Here is a 26,081-nt window from a genome sequence, read left to right as displayed (position 1 = left end):
CTATTAAATATCATAATCAATGGAGAATTGGTGAGTTGACTTTCCCTTAGCACATATTAAAATGGCTACAACACACTAGTCTTGGCATGTTCCTTCTATCACGACTAAAGTTCCACGGAATTTTAAGTTGATTTGCCTTGTTTTCATTTAAAAACTAGTCTTAAGCCACTTTTGTGCCTCAACCATTTTGGGAATCAATTATAATGTTAAGTTTGTGCCTTACAGTTGAAGTTTCATGGAATTATAAGTTGATTTTGCCTTATTTTCATTTAAAAATTAGCCTTAAGTCACTTTTGTGCCTTAACCATTTTGGGAATCAATTATAATGTTAATTTTGAGCCTGTATTGTTTCTTAAAGATTGTTTTATGTTGAGATATCGAGCTCAACTAGTGTTGCAAACATTGATGACCTGCCTGGGTACTTCCATGCTTATGCCACCAACATGGTTTATGAGATTATGGGTGATATACAACCACTAGTTTATAGGTTGTGTGACAACCACTTTAATGTACTAGAGTTATGGCATAGTTATAGCGCCAACTCATGTAGTTATATTCACACTATGGACGAACCATTATGTGTTATAGTCGGAAAGTACTTTCCCTTAAGTATGTACTCTTATATCTTTGGTTTATTATTGTAGAGAAAAGAAGATAATAGAAGAAAATTCAGTCATCCAGCTCTCTTTTGTGCTTGCCTACTCTTGTGTGTGTGTGTTTTTTATACACAAAGATGGATATCAATAACAACATACCTTTCTAGCTTACATTTGAGCTTGACATCATCATGCCAATAGAACACTTGGTTCTAGGCCTTCAAATTGCAACAAGGCATAACCTCAAGGGAAACCCTTTCATAGAGAGGTTAGTTACCTCGTTGTCTATCCCACAACCTTGCTAAGCCAAAAAAAAAAGTTGAGCGATAGCCCAAACACCTACCATTGCACGCCAATAGGCAACACTTTGATGGATCCCAACAAAGCTTCTACGAAGGGAACCTTTACATTTGGGTTCCAAGGTCAAAGAAAATTGTGCCTCTACAAACACACCCTCAAACATCAAATCCAAGTAAGTGTGGAGACCCAAAGCCTTGTCCTAGATGCCACCCCCAAAGTTTAAGCAAGAGTGGAGAGCAATATTGCCACCTTGACTCATGTGCCAATGCCACTAAGTAGTCGAGAGAGCCCATGACATTTCATCAAGTCAATGTGTGGTGGTCGTACCCCCATCATTTTAAATCATAGAAGTCACCCTTGGTGCCATGCTCCCACGAGAGCTACACACACACTCCCTTAGCACCATCAAGTAAAGCTCAAGCTCAAAGGGATGATGATCGTCCCATAACTCCTCCATGTGTCATGTTGTTACACCAACTCATCAACTATGGAAGGCCAAAGTTCAGACAAGCAAACCAACTAACGAAAAGCACCACCAAGTAAAGCTCAAGCTCAAAGGGATGATGATCGTCCTATACCTCCTCCATGTGTCATGTTGTTACACCAACTCATCAACTATGGAAGGCCAAAGTTCAGACAAGCAAACCAACTAACGATACCAACATTGACATCCAATCTTTCATCATGGATAGGTAAGCTCTTTGTCATCTTCACTCATTAAGCCCACATGGTAAGTTGTAACCTTTATACCCTTGTTGTACATATGTGACATAATACCCCCAACCAAGAGTATAGATACATCTACTGGGAATGATTTAAAAACCTAAAAACCAAAACTAAACTAGAAATAACAAAAAAAAACTAAAAACACAAGCACATGTAAACATATAAAACTAATGAGTACATTTGCAATCCCGCGATTACACCTGCATGCATGTACACACACACAAAGCACACACTTTGCTCACTCTCTACACACAAAGCACACACTTTGCACACTCTCTACACACACCCATTTTCACATACGTACATAAATATGATAACACATGCATACACACGTGTGTACACACATAAAACACATCCACCTACACATAAAACACATAAATATCATAACACATATGTGCATAAATATAATAACACATGCACACACACAAAACACATCCACCTACAACATGCACAAACACACGTTTGCTTACATACATGTGCACACATACACATACACACTCCTAAACCACCCGATTGTGCACACACACAATACACACCCATCCACATGTGTACACTCCCAAAAAATAAAAACCCCACACATGTGCACCCCCTGTACACATGTGAGACAACCATAGGACAACACCTTTATAACTCTTTCATGCCATTTTTTATACGAGAATAGTCCTCTCCATCAAGGATGAATATCCCATTTTATTAAACCAAGTTTTATTAAAGTAAACCCATAAGTCATGGTCTATGATGGCCGAGATAGAAAGAAGGTTTTTCTTTATATCTAGAACCCAAGGAACATTTGATAGACATGAGTGAAATAGTACATTTACTTTTCATTGTTGGGAACTATACATCGTTGTCTTCTACTACCCCACAATGATTTCTCTTCGACAACATGCTTTAGGGGAATACCTATCCTTGTGACTAGTCATATGCCTAAAAGCCCCACAATGATGTCGCTTTGACAACATGCTTTAGGGAGGAAAACCAATCCTTGTGACTAGTCATATGCCTAAAAGCCCCATTTTCGGATGATCCAAGAATCATGTGTTGTAACATTGGTTATGTCACTACACAATGGTTTAATGGCAACAAATAACTCTATTTATATAGCATGATTAGATTCTTTTTTTGTCTTAAGAGTGCCATCCTCAGTGTTTACCTACTTATTCATGTATTATTTGGTTATATGCCCTTTCTATGTTATAATACAAACACTTAATCTTTTTCTTTTGATTTGAAGAGTTATAATCCTTACCCTTCTTCTTTTATAGGCAAAGAAATTCTAGTTACCACCATTGCAACTCTACATCCATGTCTCCTCATGTCGGTGTAATGAGATGAAATCCTCAAGGGTGAGAGGAATTGGCTTAAGACATTTTTTGGAAGTTTTATGGGAAATTTCTAAGCCATCGGATTAAGATTGGAATCAAGGGAATAGAGAGATTGTCACCTTTTCTTCAAAAACCACTTATGTGAATCCCAACACCATCCTTCTTCTTCCCAAAACCACTTTCATGAATTTTTAATTCTCATCATAATCCGACCATTATGGATGCAATCAAGACATTGAGGAGATCAGGGGCCTATTCTCACAATTGCTAAGCACACTCTCTACTTAAAATCCCAATCATCTTTCCAACAAATGAAAATCAGATAAGTTTGTTATTTTTTCAACTTCTAAATTATAGCTTCTCAAATTATTTTACCAAAAAAGGGTCCTAAAATTGAATGACAAAGAAGAAGACTTTTACTACGACAAGTATTCTGACTCCTAAGGTAAGATGTTTATTTCATTTGATTATTTTTACACTAGCCCTTCCATTTCGAACTATGCTCTATGAATTTTTCACTATGTATTAGTCATATGGTATGGGACACCATCAAGATTAATCTTATGTGAAGGATTCCGATGCATACTTATCTCTATATTTATGTGGGATAATTTATGGTGGTATGGGACACTAGAATTTATTATACATAGAAGTCGTTTTTGATACAATGTCTCTTTGTTATAATTAGAGAAGATACTAAAATTTGTATATAGTAAGACAATGATCTTCTTTACTCACAATAAGCAAACATGCAAGTGAGGTCAATTGCTTATCCAAGCAGGAGGGATGCTACATAATGTCCACCCTTTAGCTGAATGGGAACGCTAGTGTGCCGTCCTAGTGAGTTGGCATCGTGGGTGACATCACATTAAATACTAGCTACCTAGGGTTATTGGTATAGCTTGAGACCATGTTTGACGAGTGTATGTTGTTGAAGTGTAACAAGTAGTGCCATGCTTGACGATTGTATTGTGGTCAAAGTGAAACAAGTGGACTATGCTAGACAACTGCACACGGTCGAAGCATAACAAGTGGTTTATACAATTGATGTGCCATGCTAATTAATATGTAATAAGTGGTTTGCCATGTAATTGAAGTGTAACAAGTGGCAATACACGCCATGCTAGATGATGTGTATAATGATGCTCTCATCGTAAGTGAAACAAGTGGTGAGTGTATGTTGTGTTTGTGTCTATTAATGTTTTAAATTGGGATTAATTGTAGAGAAGGTAATTAATTGGAACAACTAATGTGTTTACATTTGTGAGATAGATGATGAGCAATGCGTGTGTCGCACATGAGGATCTTTTCTATATCATATCATCTCGGAATATTATTATTTCGTATTATTACATGTGATTTGATGATGAGTGTGAGGGTCACCAATTTAGGTCCTGCACAAGTTTTATTGAAGCAGTCCATGTTCACTCGAGCCTCAGAGCCATGCTTTTATGCCTCTAAGTCATGCTCGGTGTCACAGAACCTCTAGGATGTTTGTGGTATTCCATGTCCATAATAACCTATAAGCCATGCATGATCAGCCTCTGAGCCATGTTCGGACCTTTGAATTTACCTTGTAGGTTATGTCATCATCATTAGAGTGATGTGAACACCTTGTTGTTGCAGCATTTTGTGTTATTCGATTCCTTTTACACAATTGAGGACAGTTGCTCCTCAAACAGGAGGACTGTTATACAGGTATAAATTTTATTATATTTTTTATGCACACTAATCATAGAAAAATATGGTTAATTAACTGTGTGTAGAAACCAGCTTAATAAATGGAATGTGTGAATGTGCACAAGGTTATTTTATGAGTTATTTTTGTTGGTCACGTGCTAAAAGATCATTCAAATTATTTATGCATGCTTGTGCGTGGCATTGTTATATTATTAACATATATGCTAGAAGAGTCTTAGTTATTTTACACTTGGAGTGTGGATAAGCTTTAGTGCTTAAGCTATTTTTGTAAAAGTGGAAAAGTAAGCCCAAATTTATATGCACAACTATTATTAGCTCCTTGGGCTATATATTGAATACAATTTTCAAAATACTTATATCGTGGAAGTGGGAGCTACACGCATGAGGGGGGAGATTACACATAATAGTGTGGTGATGGTGATGTCTACTCTATTTTATGCTCAATCTTTTCAATTTGATTCAACTCTATGGTTTATTTCCTTGATGTATATGTGAGTTTTGATTAATTCTTCAAGAAGTACATGAGGTCCCATGCCACCACACCCATGTAGAAATAGATGGCAAAGCCTTACATGTAGGAATACTCACGTAATATAATAGATTGAAAAGCCCCACACCCATGTAATACTCATGTACTACAATAGATAAGAATATTGTAGTATTACTCATGTAATATAAAAGATGGCAAAGCCCAACACACACCCATGTGCTGCTGTGAAGAACAAGAGCTTCGATGGGATTCACAGTGATGATTGTGAGACTATGTGGAAAAGGGGCCGGTTGTGTATCTACGTTGACCTCTATGACATGGCTGCATAGGTCTGCGATCATTGTCAGTGCCACCATCCATGGTGTCAATATAGATAAACCAAAAGATGCTACATAGTTTCCCCACTTCCACTTCCATTTGGGCTCATCTTGGGCCCCATTTGACCTCGTCATGTCAGGACATGATGTGGCAAAGATTACCTACTCCATATGCAGACCGTTATGGGATAATGGTCCACTAGTATGTGGCCTATTTTTGGTAGTGTGCCAAATTAGCCATCTGGCCTCCTAAGCCACTATCATGTGTGAATATAGGGATACTGAGCACCCATGCTTCTCAATCATGGCTAGTCCTCATCGTGGGGGCTATACAAACATGGCCTAATATGAGGGTGGAACATTGATATCCAACCTTATGTTTACAAATAGTATGCACCTTCTAAGTTATTCACATAAAACAATGATTTGAAAATAGTGCGATGTACATCTCACACAAGGCTTTAGCATTATTACCAATGTTGGTTTCTTAGTCATGGTGGCAGAAGTACAAATGCTACATGGTGGGAAGAGGTTGATGCATGAATTGGTGATAATGATCAAACACATATATCTGGGGAGAACCATAATGATTTATGGTAAAATGATGGATAAAAGGGCATGTTTCAAATCAGTAAGCATGGAGAGAAAAAATTCAAAGACAAGTGAATTGAAATGATAGAATTAAAATGATACGCTCACTTTCCAAGGGCCCACTCTTTGCATATCCATGCATAGTCACTCTTGAACTTATATATTATTCATATCCTCTAGAGTCTTCCACGATCACATATGATTACCTCATGTTATTTTCCAATATCTGACTTTATTTGTTGAGTTGATTTTTAAAGTTTGTTTCATGCCTTTTTGCTACATCAATAGTTTATTGCATTTCTATATTTCTCTACACATAATTTATCTATTGGGGCCACCTTTTTTGGTCACACATTTTGTAAAAAATTGCATGGCTTGAAATGGAATTGTTTTTTGTATTTTATCCATGCCTATTTAGAAAGCTAAGATGTTCATGGTTTATGGGTTTCTAAGGGTGGCTTCACATTTTCTAAGAATTTGAGATGAAACTGCTTTATGTGTTCTTTTCTAAGGGTGGCTTAACATTTTCTAAGAATTTGAGATGAAACTGCTTTAAGAATTTTCTAAGGGTGGCTTCGCATTTTCTAAGAATTTGAGATGAAACTACTTTATGTGTTATGTCCATGCCTTATCTAAGATGTTCATGAGTAGGGTGGCTTCACAACATGGGCGCATGTTTTGCTCAGCAATTTATCGAGCAACTTATTAAACCATTTGTGGACGCTTGGGAGCATGTTGAGCTTGGCAATTTATAGATCTAAACATATGTGGTTTGTTTGGGGGATGTTTTTTGAAGCAAACTTAAGTTTGAATTTATTAGTTTTTTGTGTGAGCCAAGCCATGTTTTTTTTTAATTTGAATCTATGTTGACAGCTATAATGAATTAAGGCTTATGCTTTGGCCGTTCATAAATAAGTCGCAAAAAATAATGAGCGCCGTTTGTTTTAACGCGGTCGTCATAGTTGACGACGTTGCAGGGGACGCGTCACGCGTGACGAGCTAGATTCTGTGCGCCTGTGTATAACGTGGTAAGGATAACACGGCATTTTTTCAGTTGCCCAATTTACAAAAACACTTAAAAAACCATTTCTCTGGCTGACCACGGAACTTCCCCCTTACCGTCGCCCATCATCTAGCATCTTTTCTATCCATTGGAGGCAGACATGGAAACACCAGTAGAGCAACAGCAGCAGATGGAGCCGCCAACAGCAGAGCAACATAGGCTTGAACCTTCCACAGAGCAACTACAGGAAATTGTGCATTCAACAGAGCAACAACAGAAAGCTGATGAGAGTCCAATAGAGCAACATCAGATCGAGCCATCTACACGGGAACATCGTAATGGACCCTCCACAGAACAATCTCTCATGGAACCTGGAGCAGAGCACTATCAGGTTGGGTCTCTTACAGAGAAACATCCAATCGACCCATCAGCAGAGTACCATCAGACAGACCCATCAACAGAGCATCGTCAGATGGACCCTTCCACAGAACTACATCAGATAAACCCATCCATGGAGCAGCCTCCGATGGACCCATCCGCTAAAGAGCAGAGTCAAATGAACCTATCCACAGAGCATCATCAGGTGGACCCATTGTCAGTGCAACATCAGATGGACCCTTCTGCAGTGCCTCATAAGACAGACCCATCTACAGTGCTACATCAGATGGAGTCTTCCACAGAGCAACACCAGACGAGCCCATTAACAGAGCATCATCAGATGAACTCATCTGCAGAGCAATGCCAGACGAATGCATCACCAGAGCAACATCAGATGGAACCATCCACAGATTATCGTCACATTGAGCCATCCACAGAGCAACATCTCATTGAGCCATCATCAACAAAGGTACATCATATTGAGCCATCAGCAGAGTGGCATCACAACGAGCCATCATTAGAGCATCACATCAAACCTTCAACAGAGCAGCAAGCTTCTTCAACATCATTGCAGCAGGACGCTAATCATGTGTCATTGGGCTTTTCTACCAGCAAAAAGATACAAGGTCCACAGCTGGATGGTGTCAACTTGGCAAAACACGCCACAGACACTTTATCAAGTCAACCTGTTGATGATAAAATAGAACCTTACACAAGGGAAGAGACAAGAGGGGTTTCAGAGACAGCTGCCTCAGCGGAGGTTGATGGATCTTCTACAGGTAAGAAAAGCTTTATCCTTGCATCTAGCTCAGCATTTTTTGGAAAGTAATCTTTCCCCTTGTGTTAAAAATAGGGAAAAAAAACAAAAATTAAAATCATGTCAAGGAAGAAGTCACCAATCTGTTGGTACCATGTTCATGTGCGCATTTCAGCCTGTAGAGTGCTTTACACCCTGGAACTGAAAAACCTGGTGGCTTCTCCACATGGGCATAAATATTTAGCTAAATGGCTATTTATTTTGCAATTTGTGCACTTGGTGTTGGCCTTCTTGTTCTTCAGATCATGGTACCAAATGAGTTAAGTAGGCCACCTGATCTTGTTGACTTTGATTGTTCTCCTTGACTTCTTTGATAAGCAAGATGTAATCTCAGAGACATCCAGATAATCAGAAGGAGAGAGGCTCTTTGAGCCCTACAACAGTTGTGATTTTTCCCGTTAACACTAGAGTGATAGATGGCCCTTGCAAGTTGCATCTTCATCTTCCATTGGGGACTTTAAGCTAGATGACCCTATATTGGATTATGTTGCCCATAAGAACTCTTAGACTTTCTATGTGGAGATGTTTATTTTTTTTCCAGAAATGTTGCTCAATCTCTATCCTTAGTCAAGATTCATGATAATCCATGGCAAGGTCATCCTCTTAACTGGTCTAATGGAGAATAGTTCCAATGGAATGTAAAACATACAAACGTTCACATGTACAAGAAACTACATTGGGTCCCAATGGCTAGGAACCCTTCTCTCTCCAATGGCCTTTAAAAAATGCCCAAAAACTGAAGCATGAGGAAAACTGATTTTGTATCATGGAACATTCAGAATAGTTTCCAACTGTAGAAAATGTATCCCATTGCAACTTCTCTCCCTCCCTTCTGTGGAGTATTTTCTTTACTAATATGAAGATGGAGATGGTAGTACAACGGTTGATGCACTTGATACCGCTCACTTGTTCTCCCAGAGTCTCATGATTAACAATCAGGCTCCTTCTGTTGGGTTGTGTACGTTTTGTAGAACAGTTGTGCCTATGTGCTAGGGTTTTCAAAGATAGAAAGAAGAGTGTGGCAGAATCACACACATCACAAACAAGAGTCCTAAACTACTGTTTGTATTACATACAAGGAAGAAGTAATATACTTCAATCTCTAGTACAATGGATGTGGTTGAGTGAAAACATCTGACCTCTACTGTACACTCCTGGCTAGCGCTTCGCCTATAGAGAAACATCAATTGCAGCCCTGTGACCTTTACTGTACACTCTTGGCTAGCACTTCACCTATAGAGAAACGTTTTAAGAAGTCCCCAACGCTGAGGAAAGTAGACGATTTTAATGATTTGGCTACCCACGTATATATATGCACAGATGCTATGGGTCAGTTTGTTTTACTGATGTCGGCCAGGTCCACGACCTGCCATGTGTTGTTGCTGCGTCATCATTGCCTCGTGGCATCTGTGCCTGCTCACGGGCCTCTACATGCCCCACTTGCATTGCAGCTGTCCTCAGCTGTACAGTGTCCATATAAAGTGCCCTTCCATAAAAGGAAAAGATCTGAGCACTTCATCCAAGATATCCTGGGCCTTTGATATTCGATATTGGCTTCCATCAACCATTCTTTTCCCTTGTGCCTTTGATTTTCGATCCCAAGATCCCAAACATTGTGAGACCACTTTGCGTCCATTGCGAATGCTCACATGCCATCCTCAATGCATCATCACAAAGACATGCAAAGAAACATGCAGATGACCAAATTTTGCCTGATCCAACACTTTCCGTCTGTCCAACCGTCCATGAGAAAACACCACAGATAAAAACCTTCTAATGCTTGATTCTTGACTTGCTTCAAAGGGGTGAGATGACCTTCTATCTCTTGGCCTAGCCTTTACATAGGCTCTTCACTTTCCCATAAAGTGGCCAACCTGCTGTCGGCTAGCAGCAAGGTGTCACCATTTGGTCCATCTCCATTTCTGGAGCCACTTGTATGGGACTGTCACTCCATAGAGCGGCCAGATTTGTACCATGTTCACATGTGGCTAGGCCAGTGTCCCATGTGAAAGGGTCAGTCATCTTGTGTCACATGGTCGGGAACCAGTTTTGTGCCACCCGTGTGTAACCAGTATTGTGCCATATGGACGGAAGCCTGTTTGTTGCCACCCGTGTATGACCATAATTGCATCTTACCCATGGGACTGTCACTCCATGGTAGGACTGATATTTGTGCCGACCTTTGTCTATGGAATTGTCACTCCATAATAAGAAGGCCTGTGCCGGGATTTGTGTTTTGCCTATGGGATTGTCACTCCATAGGAAGACCATGACTTCACATTTCTATTGCGCCAATTTTGTGCCTGACAAGAAATTCGTGTACAAGTTTCATGAAAGGGAGATTTCGTCCATTACATGTGCACATGCATTCATGTTTGCATGCATAAACTTGTTTTCGCATGACTTATTTTCGTGTGTTTGGTTGCTATGACGTGCCAGTACATTGGACAGGGACACCCTTGGTGTACTGTGGGCACTAGGTGTGCTGTTTGTTGACGAGTTGGTGTGGTGGATAGTCACAGGGGACGGAAGGGACGGAGTGTTGGAATGGAGGGATGCCGAGTCGGGACGGTTCAGGAACGGGACGGCAGGGGACGGTCGGACGTCCCCTTGGAGGCGTCCCTCACAAGCGACGGTGAAGGGGACGACAGTAGGAACGGGGACGACTGTGGGGGATGGCACTGTGGGGGGACGGTAGGGAGCCATTCTGCGCAGTCAGACTGGTTTCTTTTGCCCGGTTCTAGCCGTTTGCGGGGCCATTTCTAGCCGTTTGCCTTGGCTGTTTCTAGCCGTTTGGGGAGGCCTTGAGCCTTTGAGGCTTGGGCCTTGGGCCTTGGCCCTTGCCTCTCTCTTGCCTTGAGGTTTGGCCTTTAGGCTTGAACCTTGGGCCTTGGGCCTTGGCCTTTGAGGCTTGGCCCTTGCCTCTCTCTCTCTCTCTCTCTCTCTCTCTCTCTTGCCCTTGCCTCTCTCTCTCTCTCTCTCTCTCTTGCCTATCTAATATCTATATAAGAACAAGGCTACAAGGCTACAAGCACACACACATCCCTTCAAGTTTTCAAAGTTCAAGTAACTCTCTCTCTCTCTAGTCTCTCTCCCTCAAGCTTCTTCTAACTTAGTAACTTCCAACTTCCAAGCCTCTCACACAAGGCCCTACTCTCTACTATCTAGACTCTCTCTCTCTCTCTCTCTCACCTCTCCCTCAAGCCTCTTGAGTCTTCCAACTTCCAAGCCTCTAGGCCTCTAGGCTCTCTCTCTCTCTCTCTCTCTCTCTCTCTCTCTCTCTCATTTTGTATCTACTTAATTATTAATACAATCAACCGTTAACGCCTTCACTCTTTGATTGGTGTATTTTGTTAATATGACTCAAAAGCTTACCATTTTATGTAAATTTGTGCTGATTTTGATGTACTTCCAAAGTAGAATAAGTGTAGAGTAGAAAAACTTAAAAAAAAAGTATTTTTTGAGTGCCGTTCCCTCCTCCGTCTCTGTTCCCTACTTATGGTTGTCCCCCGTCCCCGTTACCGTCCCCATCCCCCGTTACCGTCCCCTGTTCCTTGTGACTATGGTGTGGTGTGTGAATAGGTGGTAAGTATTGCCTTTTTGGCCTTTTTTAAATTGTAAACTTTAATATTTATAAGGTTGGATGCTCACACATATTTAAATTTATGACTGGACACCTTTCAATGTGGGTGCCCAAGGATTAACCATTGATTAAGGCCTAATAATATTTAAGACTAAGGATTGCACGGCCTGCGTCCGATGCGGCCACCCTATGGAGACACAGAGACACTGCCTTTGGGATTGCCCTCAGGCGCAGCAGATTTGGCTGCGGATGCTGCGTATTCTGGCTCCCCTCTCTCCAGAGGGTATGTTTACGTGGGGTGCCGCTGCTTGGTCGACTTCGTCAGGGCCTGCTATGGGCTATGAGATGGAGCAAGGCAGTCAGGCCATCAGATTTATTAGGGGCCAGCCTCGCCTGGTTCCGGCACCGGATTTCTCGTCCGCCAGCTGGACACAGGAGCGGGATTTACGATGGGAGCTCCTCAGCAGCCTCACCATCTGGTTCACCTGGAGGGCCCGGTGCTTTACGGCCTTTGAGGGGAGATTGGAGCCACCAGCAGAGACTGTACGGGGGATTTGGCAGGAGTTGATCCACACCCTGCGAGGACAATACGACCGCATCCGGGGAGACTCGGATGAGGCGATCTTGCGGCGCCAGGCCTTTCACACCACTTGGCGTTGTGGCCCCTTCTACACCTTACACACGGGATTCCCCCGTTGGCACTACAGGCCACCTGTTTGGCTCTTCCCTCCCCCCTATTGTATGATTTAGCCTCTCAGTCCTTTGTACTGATGCTTGTATTTTGCAGCACCTAGGGAGAGTCTCCCGGGCTGCCATGCTGTATTCACTGCTCTGTTTCTCTTATGAGCAGGAGAGATCTTTTGTAGCCCTACGGGCGTTTTTATATAACTAATGAAAGGATCTTTTCTCGGGAAAAAAAAAAAGACTAAGGATTGCATGGGGAAAAATTCTCTCCAGCACGTGGACGGTGGTAAGGGGGTGGTGGATGGAAAGGGAGCGCCGACTAGATTGGAGGAGGGTGAATGGTTTTCTCCTGCTGCCGGTTGCTGCTCCTATATTCGCCATTAGCACCCGACTGCTGCTGTCCCTGTATCCGCCATCAAACGGGCCGATTGCTGTCCCTGTATCCGCCATTAGCACCCGGCTGCTATTGCCCTTGTACCCGCCATCAAATGGGTCGGTTGTTGCTGTCCTTGTACCCACCATCAAACGGGCCGATTGCTGCTGCTTCTGTACCCGCCATGTGCATCCGGCTGCTACTGCCCCTGTACCCGCTATCAAATGGGCTGGCTGTTGCTGCTCATGTACTCGCTATCAACATCTGTTGCTGCAGCTTTTGTACTCGCCATCAGCACTTGTTGCTGCTGCTCTTGTACCCGCCCTCACACCTGTCGGTTGTTGCTGTTGTACCCGCCATTAGAACTAGTTGCTTTTGCAGCCCCCACCTCTTCTTCCGATTGTCTTGTTGCTGTTTGTACCAACCAGGACCACATTAGAGGGGATAGTCTCCTCTCCTTAGATCCTAATTTAAATCTAAATGAGGTACTTGTTTCTGTAATTCAAATTTAGATAAGATTAAATTTAAATGTTGTTTTTTTAAGTCTTGTGTAGGCAATCATCACCACTAGTTTTCTTCACCATGGAAGGCCACTGGGATGGTAATCTTTCCTCATGAGTACCTTGATTGCGTCCTCACATTCAGAGGAGCCAGTGAAGGTCAATGGGGTTTGAGGGAAACTGGGAGCAAAGCTTACTTGGAAGCACCAGGTATCATTCTCTCCGCGGTGCCTCACCCTGCCAGGTGTTAGTACGGGTGTGCCTATTGGTGCACGGTTCCGGAAGACCAGTGAGATGCGGGTGTTCACCCAGTGAAGGTGGGACATTGCCTGTGATTTGGTCTACTCCGACAACCGATTCTTCATCGATAGAAATCTTATTGTTTCAGTTATATTCACTCCATGCCATGGAGAAATTTGGCCTTGGGGCCTTTGAACACTTGTACATATAAATACTCCAAGAAATACAAACTGTATTGAGGGGGGGCCGGTCCTTTCCGGCCCGAGTGATGTTGTCAAGTGTTCTTTGTCATTTCTAGTTTTAATGTTGCAAGTATTGTTCCATTGTTTGTATTGGTTAAGTGATCTAATAATGTGTATTTTATCTTCCGATTTGTAGGTCTCCCGTAGGGAGCGGTTATAACCTGCATTTGTACTTCCAAGGAGATCCTCTTCACAGGTGATACCCTGTTGTAAAGAGAAGCCAGATATTGCTATATACCTCTGGCCAGCGTTATATGCTTGATATGATTAATTACTTGTGGTGTGCAATTGAGGAAAATGAAAGAACGGACCCTGGCATTGACACGGTCCCATAAGTGAGCCTGTGCCTCACGTTCCTTCCGAATAGGGGGTAACTCCCCTTCCTCTTACTCCGGCCATGGAACCCCAACAACAAAGAAATCAGCAAGGTCGTAAGACTCCAAAACAGACTCCATTATAACCTTCCATATGCCATAGTTGTTCCGGTCCAATTGACGGTCCACTGGGAATGTGGGGAGCGTTGGGATCTTCACATGCTTCTCAGCCATCTCAAGTAAATCTGCCATTGTGGGGGTGTAACTGAAAAGGGTGGGTGTAACTAAATTTGCAAGTGGCTGTCCAGTAAATCAGCCCGCCTTCCTCTTGCTTCTCCTCTTCCCGTACGGTCCAAAACAGTCCACCAATCAGCAACAAAACAGCCCCCCTCTTGCTCACACAGTTTCCAAGATCTTCCAAGAGCCTAGAGCTCTGATACCATGTCAGAATATGCAGCAATAGTGGGGGAGAGAGAGAAGCGTGTAACTCTACTATATACACAAGAAAATCCCGAATATTGAATACAAATTGTGGGGGGGCAAGGGGCCATTTTATATGGCCCCTATGAGCCAGTCGGCCTGTAGAAAACCAGTCGACAGCCCTTTGTAGGTCACCCGACCTGCTGCAACAACAGTCGGCCAACTACTCATAGTCGGCCAGCACACAGGTCAAGTCGGTCAGCTACTACAGAGAGGGGCGGTGAGCCCCAGGACAACCTGGGGGCAGCAGAATCAGTCGGCCACCATCTGGATGAGCCAACAGCCCCACAGGACAACCTCCCACACTTGAGGAAAAAATAGGGAAAAATATGGAGTGGGGAAAAATGAGAAAACACTTAAATCGGGCGGGCACACCCTCAACAGAGACCCTGGTGTAAATATACAGACAGGAGATGACTGCTAACAGTATCTCACATCCAAATTAATTAATAAGGCAATGAAAAAGAGTCTTTCCACGTATTTGGTTTTTGTTCGTGACAAGATTGAACAGTCATGTGAATGTGGATGTATTGATTCAAGATAGACTGAATTTTCTTAATGCATATAAACTTTAACGATTGTTTTGCCGATGCATTGCCAGCAGAACTACCTCCTGAGAGGCCCGAGGAATATCGCATAGATCTTATGCCAGGTAGTTCCCCACCTAACAAACCCGCATATCATGTGAGTGCCGCACAACAAGAGGAGATCATGAAGCAGGTTAATGAGCTTTTGGAAAAGGGTTTGGTTCAACCAAGCTCCTCACCCTTTTGTTCTCCTGTGCTTCTTGTGCAAAAGAAGGATGGATCATTCTGCATGTGTGTGGATTATCGAGCTCTAAACAAGCTCACCATCAAGAACCGGTTTCCAATCCCACGTATAGATGACATCTTGGATAAGCTTGATGGCTTGGCTTGTTTCGACCGTACAGACTTAAAAGGCTGCAGTGTACGGGAGGTTGAAGGCGAAGCTTTACCTATACGGGCAGTGCAGTACGGAAGGTGGTGATGAACAGTACGGGCAGGGCAAGGGCTGGTCAACCTGGAAGCTTTGATACCAAATGAAGGCTATGGGCTGTTAGGGTTAGGGTTTGGAGGTACAGCAAACACAAGCGTGGAGAAGCAGAGAGAGAGAACACGACTCTTGTGTGTATTCAGATGATAATGTGAAGTACAATAGCCACATAATAAAGTGACCTAAAAAGATGTGTTCACATGTCCGGCCATAAAATGTGCCGGGTGGACCAAAACACTTATAAACTGTTTATAAGTGTAACTAAGCTAAACTGGGGGAAAAAACCTCCATCACCTGTGTTTCCTCTCCATCTCCTCTCTCTCTCTCTCTCTCTCTCTCTCTCTCTCTCTCTCCCCCCCCCCCCCTGTGTTTCCACTTTCCCTTCTTCCGCTGCACATTCTATCATGGTATCAGAGCGCCAGTGATCTTTAGTGTTGGATGCTCCCTCCTGCTTTTTTGCGTTTTCAGCAAGGTGGGTAGATCTGCGTTTTTCTCAGCATTGCTGCTGGTCGCCTGCCTTTTCCAGGCGTTTCTTCTCAGCAACCCGTGGTCATCCATAGCCGGTTTGACCTCCTGAGACTTCCTTCACACCTGTTTTATGCACTGTCTTTAGGGCAGCAGCACCTAGTGTGCTGCGTTTTTCTACAGGTGGCTGTCTACAGCAGTTTCCTGCGGTTCGCAGCATTCATACCCCCACCTGTAGTGTTGGTCGCCTGTTTTTGTATAGGCCAGCATGAGCATATTTGCTGCGTTTTTTTCTTCTATAGGTTTCTGATGCTGATTTGCTGATCTGAGGCTTGGGTGTACCTATTTCTTCTGTGTTTCTAGATTCAGACCTTTCTACTGCCCCGAATACCTCTGCGTTTTCAGATTTGCAACCATGGTTGCTGCATTTTTATGAACTGATCTTGCTGGTAGCTCTACCTTCACCTGGGCTTCATCTTTTGGATCCGAAGGGACCTTCTCTTCAGCGTTTTTCCTCATAGGAGGTGTGGACACTGGTTGGCCTGAATTTTCAGGTTTGTAGCACCTTGTTTGGCTGCGTTTTCTTCTCCAGTGGGCACAAATCACTTGCAGAGGGGGTTTCTTGTTTGGATTGTGGCTTTGGAGGCAGTTTGGTACTTGAGGAGGATTCTGAATTTCTGATTTCAGTCAGCGTTTTGCTGATTTTGGAGCATCTATACCTGTGTTTTGTTCCTGGCCTACATGGTTTCCCGGTTTCTCCATATTCCTTGCCTTCTGCTGGCGGTGGAGTGCTATTTTTGCTGGATAGCAGTGTTTTGGCTGCGTTTTACTTCCCACAAGAGTTTTCTACACTCAAGGGGGCCCTATCTCCAGCTACTTCAGTTGAGGATCAGTTTGGGAGCTGTTTTGTATTTGTGGAGACTTTCTTCTGTGACAGGAGTTTACAGATTTTGGAGGAGAGTAGTGATCTTTTCAGAGATCCTGAGTAGAGTTTATTTTGCCCGAGCTTGTGTTCTTTGCAGTGTTTGCAGAACAAGGAGGGTGTTTTGCCCTTGAGGTGTGATCCTTTCACATGGATCATTTATTTGTTGTTGATTCTTGGAATCTGATTCTACTTATGGAACAATCTTCTGCTATCAGTGATGCTTTTGAGGGCTATGTTACCACTGCAGTTTATATTCCTGCTTCCCTTCCTCATTGTGAGGAGTCTACCTCTGCCTCTCTTTGTGATGCTTCTGAGGATGCCCCTCCGCTTGCCAGTTCTACAGGTTTGTTGTTTTGGAGGATAGTTTTTTGGACCTAGGATGCTTTGGATCTGTGGTTGCTAACTGTGCCTGTGGCACAGTGGTACTTCCAGAGTTTTTTGGATTTGGATCAGAATCAGGTTGGGCTTGTACCAGCTTGACGATATCTTTTTTCAGAGGGGGATGTGGAGTCCTTTCATCTTGCGATGCCCGTCTCAGTGGCGTGTACTTATGTACATCATTGGGCAACTTGTGGTACAGAGTTTGAGCACATGGATCCCATCTTTTCTACAGAGTCTTTACATCTTGCGATGCCGACCTTTTTAGAGGATGCTTTTGTACAACATTTGGCTACTCTTGGTACAGTGTTGGAGCAGATTTACTCTATTTCTTTTGAGGGTTCCAGTGAGGAGCAATTTGCTTCTCCCAGGATTGATTATATACAGGATCACACTTGGGTTTGGAACCATTATTTGGAGCAGCACATCGCAGCCTACATGGTTGTTTTCTTCTAGAGGAGCGGTGTACCTGGCAGCTTGTTCTGTTGCTTTTGTCGCTGAGTTGCTGAGGAGATTGCTTGTGGAGCTTTCTTGGTACGTGTTTCTGTAGTCTTTCATCTTTAATCGAGGACGGCGTCTCTGGCTTCTTGGAGTTTACTCAGCATCCGGTGCTGAGAGGGGGTGTTAAATATCATCCCCTTCTTGTTGGCTTCCTGTTTGGTGTCCTATTATAGCCTCTAGGCGTGACCATGATAGTTAGAGGGGCTGGTCACCCCTCACATATATTTTCCCCTATATTTTTCCCATTTTATGGAGTCTTGGGTATTTTCCCAGTCGTGGAGGATTTTATCACCAATCGGCTGCCTACTCATGGGCATATATATAGCTGTCTTGCCTCCCTAATTTCTCACTGCTTGCTTAGCATTGTTTACTGCAGTCCCTCACATACGAGGTTTTCTCCCCTCTTGCTTGGGACATGTATTCCTTTTGGTGATGATATTGAGAGCAGGTTCTCACCTGTGCTTCCTCCCTATCTCTCTTTCTCACTCTCTCTCTCCTGTGTTTCCACTTTCGCTTCTTCCGCTGCACATTCTATCAGGTATGCGTCCAAAGGTTATGGAGGAATGTCACGCTCCACCTTATGCTGGTCATAGAGGTATTTTACCTACGATATGCATGATAGAAAGATATTTCTTTTGGCCAAGCATGCGTAAAGACATTGAGGTTTATGTACGCGCATGTATTACTTTCCAAAAAGTAAAATTTGATAGGCAAAAGCCTCTAGGTTTGCTTTAACCTTTGCCTATTCTCTCGCAGCCATGGGAAAGCATTACTATGGACTTCATTATGGACTTGCCTAGATCCCCACATGGGAAGGATACTATTTGGACCATAGTTGATAGGTTTAGCAAACAAGCTCACTTCTTGCCCGTCAAGAAAACCATTAAAGCCAATCATATGGTGAAGCTTTTCCTTACTCACATATTCAAGCATCATGGTATGCCTCAGTCCATTGTTGTGGATATAGATCCCAGGACTAAGAGCCTCTTTTGGAGGGCTCTATTTGACAACATGGGCACTAAGCTTGAGTTCTCATCTGCCTATCACCCCCAAACAGATGGTCAAAGTGAGGTTGCAAATTCTGCTCTGTTGGATTTGTTGAGGTGTTATGTGGCAGATCAAAAGAGTGCTTGGGAGAAGTATGTTCCACTTGTAGAGTTTGCCTACAATAACACGGTACATGCCTCCACGGGAAAGGCCCCATTTGAGATTATTTATGGCAAAGTGATCTTGCCACCCATCCTTCGTACAAAGGATGAGATTTTTGTAGCCGATGAGTATGGGCATGATTTGGATGTCGCCTTTGCTTAGGTTCGGACAGCCATTGTACGCTCTCAAGATAAGCATAAGAGGGCTGCCGACAAGCATAGAAGGAACATGGAAGTCAAGGAAGGTGATTGGGTATTGCTGAAATTTGAGAAAGCTAGGCTTCGGAAGAGGCTAGGACGAGAGAGATTATATCCCAAGCTTTCTACTCCATATTATGGACCCTTCAAAGTGATTGAAAGGATCAATGAAGTGTCCTGTAGCCTTGCCTTACCCAGTCATTCGAACTTGCTATGACGTGCCAGTACACTAGACGGGACATCCCTAGTGTACCGTGGGTGTGCTGTTTGCTGACGACTTGGTGTGCTGTTTGCTGACGACTTGGTGTGGCATGTGAATAGGTGGTAAGTATTGTCTTTTTGGTCTTTTTTAAATGTAAAATCTATAAAGTAGTGTAAACCTTAATATTTACAAGGTTGGGTGTTCACACATATTTAAATTTATGACTGGACACCTTTCAATGTAGGTGCCCAAGGATTTACCATTGATTAAGGTCTAATAATATTTAATATCTAAATCAGATACTTGTTTCTGTAATTCGAATTCAGATAAGATTAAATTTAAATGTTGATTTTCCAAGTCTTGTGTAGGTAATCATCACCATTGGTTTCCTTCACCATGGAAGGCCACTGGGATGGTGATCTTTCCTCGTGAGTACCCTGACCGCGCCCTCACATTCAGAGGAGCTAGTGAAGGTCAATGGGGTTTGAGGGAAACTGGGAGCAAAGCTTACTTGGGAGCACCAGGTATCACTCTCTCTGCGGTGCCTCACCCTGCCAGGTGTTAGTACGGGCGTGCTTGTTGGTGCACGGTCCCGGAAGACCAGTGGGGGGGGGCGGATGTTCACCCAATGAAGGTGGGAGACTGCCTATGATTTGGTCTACTCCGACAACCGATTCTTCATCGATAGAAATCTTATTGTTTCAGTTGTATTCACTCCATGTTATGGATAAATTTTGCCTTGGGACCCTTGAACACTTGTACATATAAATACTCCAAGAAATACAAACTGTATTGAGGGGAGGGGGGGGCACCCTTTCCGGCCCCAGTGGTGTCAAGTGTTCTTTGTCATTTCCAGTTTTAATGTTACAAGTATTGTTCCATTGTTTGTATTAGTTAAGTGATCTAATAATGTGTATTTTATCTTCCGATTTGTAGGCCTACCGTAGGGAGCGGTTACACAAGGACAGCAATCGAACAAAATAATCATATTGACTTCATCTGCAAGGTCTTGTCCACGAGGCCGAGTGTTATCCTGCCCAGTTAGGGATTCTCCTAAGCCTTGCTAGTGCCCTAAAACAATGTTTGTCTACTGCCCAAATCAGGGATTAGCCTGGAGATCAGCCATGTTCTTGTGTGCACATGACAATTGCCTATTCAGGGGGTTTTGACCCACTCTCCAATCATGGACTATGAGGACCATCGATGTCTAGGCCTATTTCTCTTGGAGATGCGTCACCACTGAGATACGCTATGTGGAGCACATAGACCAAGAGGAGACACATGACAGAATCCTCACGACGGTATGCCCATGACTAGGACATTCAGCCAAGGCACACCTTCTAGCACACATACCCACAGGGAGTTACTATCGAGAGGGCTTGCCAAATCCAATGGTACGACGACCCCGATATCATAGAGGAGAGGCCCTGCTATGCGCAGCTCCAAATCCGAAATCTACATCGACATTGGAACTGTCCTCCCCTAGTAGTGGAAGTATCCTACCTAATAGATGTGGATGTGGATGTGGATAGTAATGGCACACCAACACTAACATGATGTATGGGCAGTCCAAGACCCTTGGGCCTTGGGCTTAAGGTAGACAACTTTTCTTTTATCCATTTCGTTGCATATGTTATGAGATTTTGTAACACAACTTTGTAACTATTTCTCATAGACCTTTATGGTCTTTTAAAGACGTTTAATAGAACTTTCTTTCTTTCTCCCTTAGAGACTTGGCTGAATACTTCCTTTGTTCGTGCTTGTGGCCTAATTCAATGAAGCACCCCTGGTGTGTGCTCAAGCCAGGAAATGAAAAAGTTGAGACGTGCACACATGCATCTCCTTAACACTCATTCTTCCTGGTTGGACTTGTGAGATGGCTGCCACGTTGGCGACAACAGGTGGTTCAGATCTTTTTCGGCTCCATTTGGTGTGTACGGCTTTGATAGGTGCCGGGCTCTTGTGGTGGGAAGACCACCTTCGGCACCACTCCGTGGCATGTTGGGATGGCCGCCGCTCAAACGGTCTTGAAGCAGTTTATTCTTGTGGACTATTCCTGTGAGCTAAAGCTGCAATGGGAGTGCTTTGCCCAAAAGCAAGGTGAGCAAGTAACTGACTACTTGTCATGTTTCTAGCAGCTTCTGCTCATACTCCCGATGGCCATCTGACAATTGGAGCAAGTTGAGCATTGTGGATGGTTTGAATCTATCCTTGCACGCAAATGTTGGTGCATATCAACTCCATGATCTTTCAAATACAGGTTGTCTTCCTAGGACCCTTGAGACGTGGGAGAGCTCCAAGTCTGGAACTCTATAGAAAGTCCAATAGCAAAAGGGCAAGGAGATTCCTAAAGATAGAGCTGTTCAAGCCATGGAGGATAGCAATAGTTATAGTGGGGGAGTGTCATGGACATGACTCTTGTAAGAGGAGTTTTGAACCAAGTGACTGGCGGCCAATGTTTCATGTACACCCCTTAGCATTTTGGCATTAGCTTGGGTGTGAACACCCCCTAGCATTAGTAGCATTAGCATAGGCTAGTTATTAAAAGATGTCATATCAAGAAGCGGTTACAAGAGGGCTAGTGGGGAGTTAGGATCTTGTGGAGGTTATGGGAGCCCAATCGTCACAAGGGTAGCCCAATAGTCACATGGGTATTCCAAGAGTCACATGGTTGGATGGCTATATAAAGCCCCTCTTGTATGCAAATTGCACATGATTCTGGCGCACACAATATACATGATTCTTGTATACACAATACACAATATATTGTACACGATTCTTGGATACACAATATGTGATACATGGATATGGAAAATACACTATGATGTTATGCAGCTTACTATGAAGTCACTGTCTAGATGAATAGGCTTTAATATGTGATACAATATGTCATATGTAGCTTACTATGAAGTCATTGTCTAGATGAACAGGCTTTGATCTAGATGCACACCAGGCATAGTAGTTAGGGGGTTGTTTGAAACGGGTTTCCTAAAAGTTTCAAACGGGTTTCGTAAAATCAGCCCAAAGTTTCCTACCTACAGGTTTTTGCATGTACAAAATTTCAAATATATACTGTATAAAATATGTAAAAATAACACTAAATGCATAGAATACATGGAAACGTCAATTTGAAGCCTACATGTAAGTTGTGACAATTTAGAAAGAGAGAAACATCTTTATCAAAATATTCACGATTTTTAGACGTTGGATTTGGGGCAAAAAAAACAAGTTCAAAAAAATGCATGAAAGAAACACGTTTCCTACAAGGAAACGTTTCAAAACCATTTCAATGCGTTTCCTAACAACTATGACACCAGGGAGACTTGGTCGGGTCCCCTTCCCACCAAGATGCAGTACTAAAGAGATCATTTCCTTAGATTCACAAAGAATGGACTTGTCAGACGACTAGGCTACATGGATGTACACGTCTCACACTATGAAGGTGACTATTGGTCAGATCAGAGTTTCCTCTCGCACTCTGGACATTGAGGCAGGGAGAGCAGCTCGGACCCGTAGAGAGGACAGAGTATGCAGATTATGCAACAGAGAGGTGAGTCAGAGGAGCATTACATATGTAGATGTCCTGTATATTATGAGATCATAGAGAGATACCATTGCTTGTTCAGAGAGGGTTTTGGTCCACTTAGCCCTTAGTTGGGTGATGGAGTATCTTGATCAGAGATGCCTAGGCCTTTTCCTCCTTGAGCTACACCGACATAGAGAGAGGCTTCTACAAGTGCAGAGCCAAAGATCCCAGCCACAGATCATCAGCTTCTTCAGGCCTATCAACGAGCCACATCTCCCTCCCCCTGTATCATCTACCTCCCGACAAGGGCTCACACTACAGAGAGCCTCGAAGATCAGAGCTACCAGGAGACCACGACAACCCAGACGCAGACCACCACTACTCCATCAAGCCAAGTCTGCCCATATCCAAGCACGATACTGCAGAGCTATGGAGGAGAGGGTCCAGAGGCTACACCAGGGCACAATAGATGTGAGAGTCCTCGCCCCATGCCCCATGTATGATGTGCTATATCCCACCATCTCCACTGGGTGGAATTAGTAGTATACCACTTATCATGATTGTTCATCTAGACAGTGACTTCATAGTAAGCTGCATATGACTAGGATTAGCTTTTCATTTCAGTTTTTCTTTCCATGATACTTAGGACATGGACTTGTTGTATACAGATTTGTCTCATAGGCCAATCTGGCCTTCCGTAGACTTTAATATATCTTTTCTTTTCTTTCTTTGTTTTCTCTCTTTTGGTCTCATAGACCCACTGGGTCTTTTGAAGATGTTTAATATAACTTTCTTTCTTTCTTTCTCTCTCTCTATTTTTGCACATCTCTCTCTATGTTGTGCATATCTTCATTGCGAAAGATTGCTGAATTCTGACCGTTGAAGTTACCGATTCTATCCACCGAGCTTCTGCGTGTTACATTGGTATCAGAGCCTTCTTCAAGTGTGAAGATTCAGCTAGAAAAACTAGAAAAAAGAACCGGTTTCTAGACTCCGAAGGACCACTCCTTTTGGTGTGACTCCTTTCCCTAGAAGGACAGTTGGTTTTTAGCCTTCAGAAGCCTCCGGAAAGTCTCCAACACGCATAGTGGATGATTTTATTGCGTTTTGGAAAGGAAGTGCATATTCGCACTATGGTGAGCTTCCACGAAGAGAGAGAACAAAGAACTTCAAAACAAGGAGTACCAAGCAGTCCTTTGAGGGAAGCAAACATGAGTGTGCACGACATGTTCCAGACGATGATGCGAGCAATCGCAGACCAGAGCACCAAATTGGAAGAGTAGAAGGCACAGATCTTGTCCCTAGAAGAAAGAACTCGTTTCCTAGCCCCTTTTTCTCTGTCTCCTCCTCTCTCTCCTTCTCTTTCCCACATCCCGATAGCAGATTCTCTTCTTGATAACCCTCGTGAAGGGTAGCTGAGTTCGACACTCGAGTGGCAGTTGTGAGCATTGGAGATTCGATTGATGGAAGATCATGTGGCAGCGTCCTAAGCTGCTTCGAAAGAAGACGCTAGGTGACACGTGGAGCATGAAAGATTTCTTGTAGCCTTAGATGCAAGAGTGACATGAGCTTCATCCTCAATTCATCCTCTCGAGAGGATGACCTTCAGTAAGGTAAACTCAACCCCACAACTCTTTATTCTTGGTTGCATCAATTTGAAGCTTATTTTGCTATTGTAAAAAAAAAACGATACTGACAAAGTGATCTTCGCTAGGTGGTATTAAGAAGGTGATCCCATTCCATGGTGGACCCAGTGGGCTCATGAGCCTACACCAAATTAGGTATGGCAGCTAATTTCTGGGACGAGTTTGTCTTAGATCTTAAGCGGCAGTTTCTATCGCTCCATTACCTTGAGTGACTCAAAGATGAGTTCAGGAGGCGCATTTTGATGCACAACTAGTCATGTAGTTTGCCAATAAAATTTCAAACTTCTGTTTGCAATTAGACATTTATGACAATGACAAGAAACGACAGTTCTTTTATGGCCTTGAACATGCAAATCCAATGGGTGGTGCGTATGTTTCGGCCAGCCATCTTAGAGGATGCACTCTTGCTTGTGCAGAGTGCTGAAATGAAGTACAATGACGGAAAGCCCAAGACTTCCTAGTCTTCCACTCTCAAGGTACTTGCCTAGGGGAGAAAAGGCTAGAACCAGGCAGGGTCTTCCCAGGCCAGATCACTGGAGCCTCTGGCTCCAAGAACTCGACTATTGTGGCCAAGCTTACTCTAGACTAGAAAGCCTAAGCAGGAAAGACTGGTGGGAAAGTGAGTCAAGAAGAGACAACTCAGTACAAGGAGGAGGGCAGATGTTCCTTTTGTCACACAAAAGGACACTTCTAAGGATTGTCCAAAGAAGATTACCACTCCGCAGACTCCCAGCCTCCATGGTTTCTCTGCTGAGCCCCGCTCCCACACAGACCCCAACAGTCGTCCCTAGTTCTTTGGACCCGAGTTCTTTGGTTGGTGCAATTGTTAGTTGGAAGCTCGAAGATAAGCAGAAGAGTGTCCAAGACCAGGAGTATGAGTGCAATGAACTACTCAAGACTTTTGGCTACATAGGTGGCTAGAGAATCGTCGCCTTGTTTGACAGCGGCAGCACGGAGGACGTGGTAATGGTATAGGCCGTTCGGCGAGCCCGGTTTCTACTGACTTCGGTAGACAAGAAGGTTGAGGGATTTAGTGTTAGCACATTAATCCGGAGTTTCTGCCCATTTTTGGTGTCCTTTTGGTCCCATTTGTATGGCCCTTGATTGTGGGCTGGCCACCCCTATTTTACATATTTTTCTGGGATTTTTCCTAGCCCTTTTGGTATTTTACCAGTCGGCCAGCTCATATACTCCAGTCGGCCAGCATATTCAACTCAAGTCGGCCAGCCCTCCTCACCTATAAATAGGTGGGGCTGGCCTCTCATTATTCATTCAGTCTTGTACATATTTTACTCCCTCACTTATGAGACTTGTGAAGGATAGTGGGCCAGTTTTGCTCATTGCATCTAAGGAGTTTGTTTCTCCTGTTGCCCTGCCTTGAGTTTCTGTGCATACTCTCCTTGCCAGGATGATATCTC

The 26,081-nt window shown here is 43.4% G+C and overlaps 1 protein-coding gene across 2 annotated transcripts in view; it reads left to right on the top strand.

Moving 5' to 3' along the window:
- The first annotated feature begins 7,097 nt into the window (after nucleotides 1-7,097).
- The window catches only part of LOC147627183 (protein WEAK CHLOROPLAST MOVEMENT UNDER BLUE LIGHT 1-like), a 35,714-nt gene continuing 16,730 nt past the window's right edge, over nucleotides 7,098-26,081 (top strand). Inside the window, exons 1-2 of one of the 2 annotated variants that reach the window (XM_086815810.1) lie at nucleotides 7,143-7,896; nucleotides 8,040-8,206. In XM_086815810.1, coding sequence (XP_086671936.1) covers nucleotides 7,799-7,896; nucleotides 8,040-8,206 — 265 coding nt within the window. In that variant the 5' untranslated portion in view covers nucleotides 7,143-7,798. Of the gene's footprint in view, nucleotides 8,207-26,081 lie in introns of both variants that reach the window. The other variant, XM_086815809.1, reaches the window with a different exon arrangement.

The sequence above is a fragment of the Cibotium barometz genome, chromosome 21, assembly GCF_041138505.1.
Source record: "Cibotium barometz isolate CiBa-2024 chromosome 21, ASM4113850v1, whole genome shotgun sequence".
Classification (NCBI taxonomy): domain Eukaryota; kingdom Viridiplantae; phylum Streptophyta; class Polypodiopsida; order Cyatheales; family Cibotiaceae; genus Cibotium; species Cibotium barometz.
The sequence above is the reverse complement of the archived record's forward strand: the minus strand, read 5'-3'. Positions and strand labels throughout refer to the sequence as shown.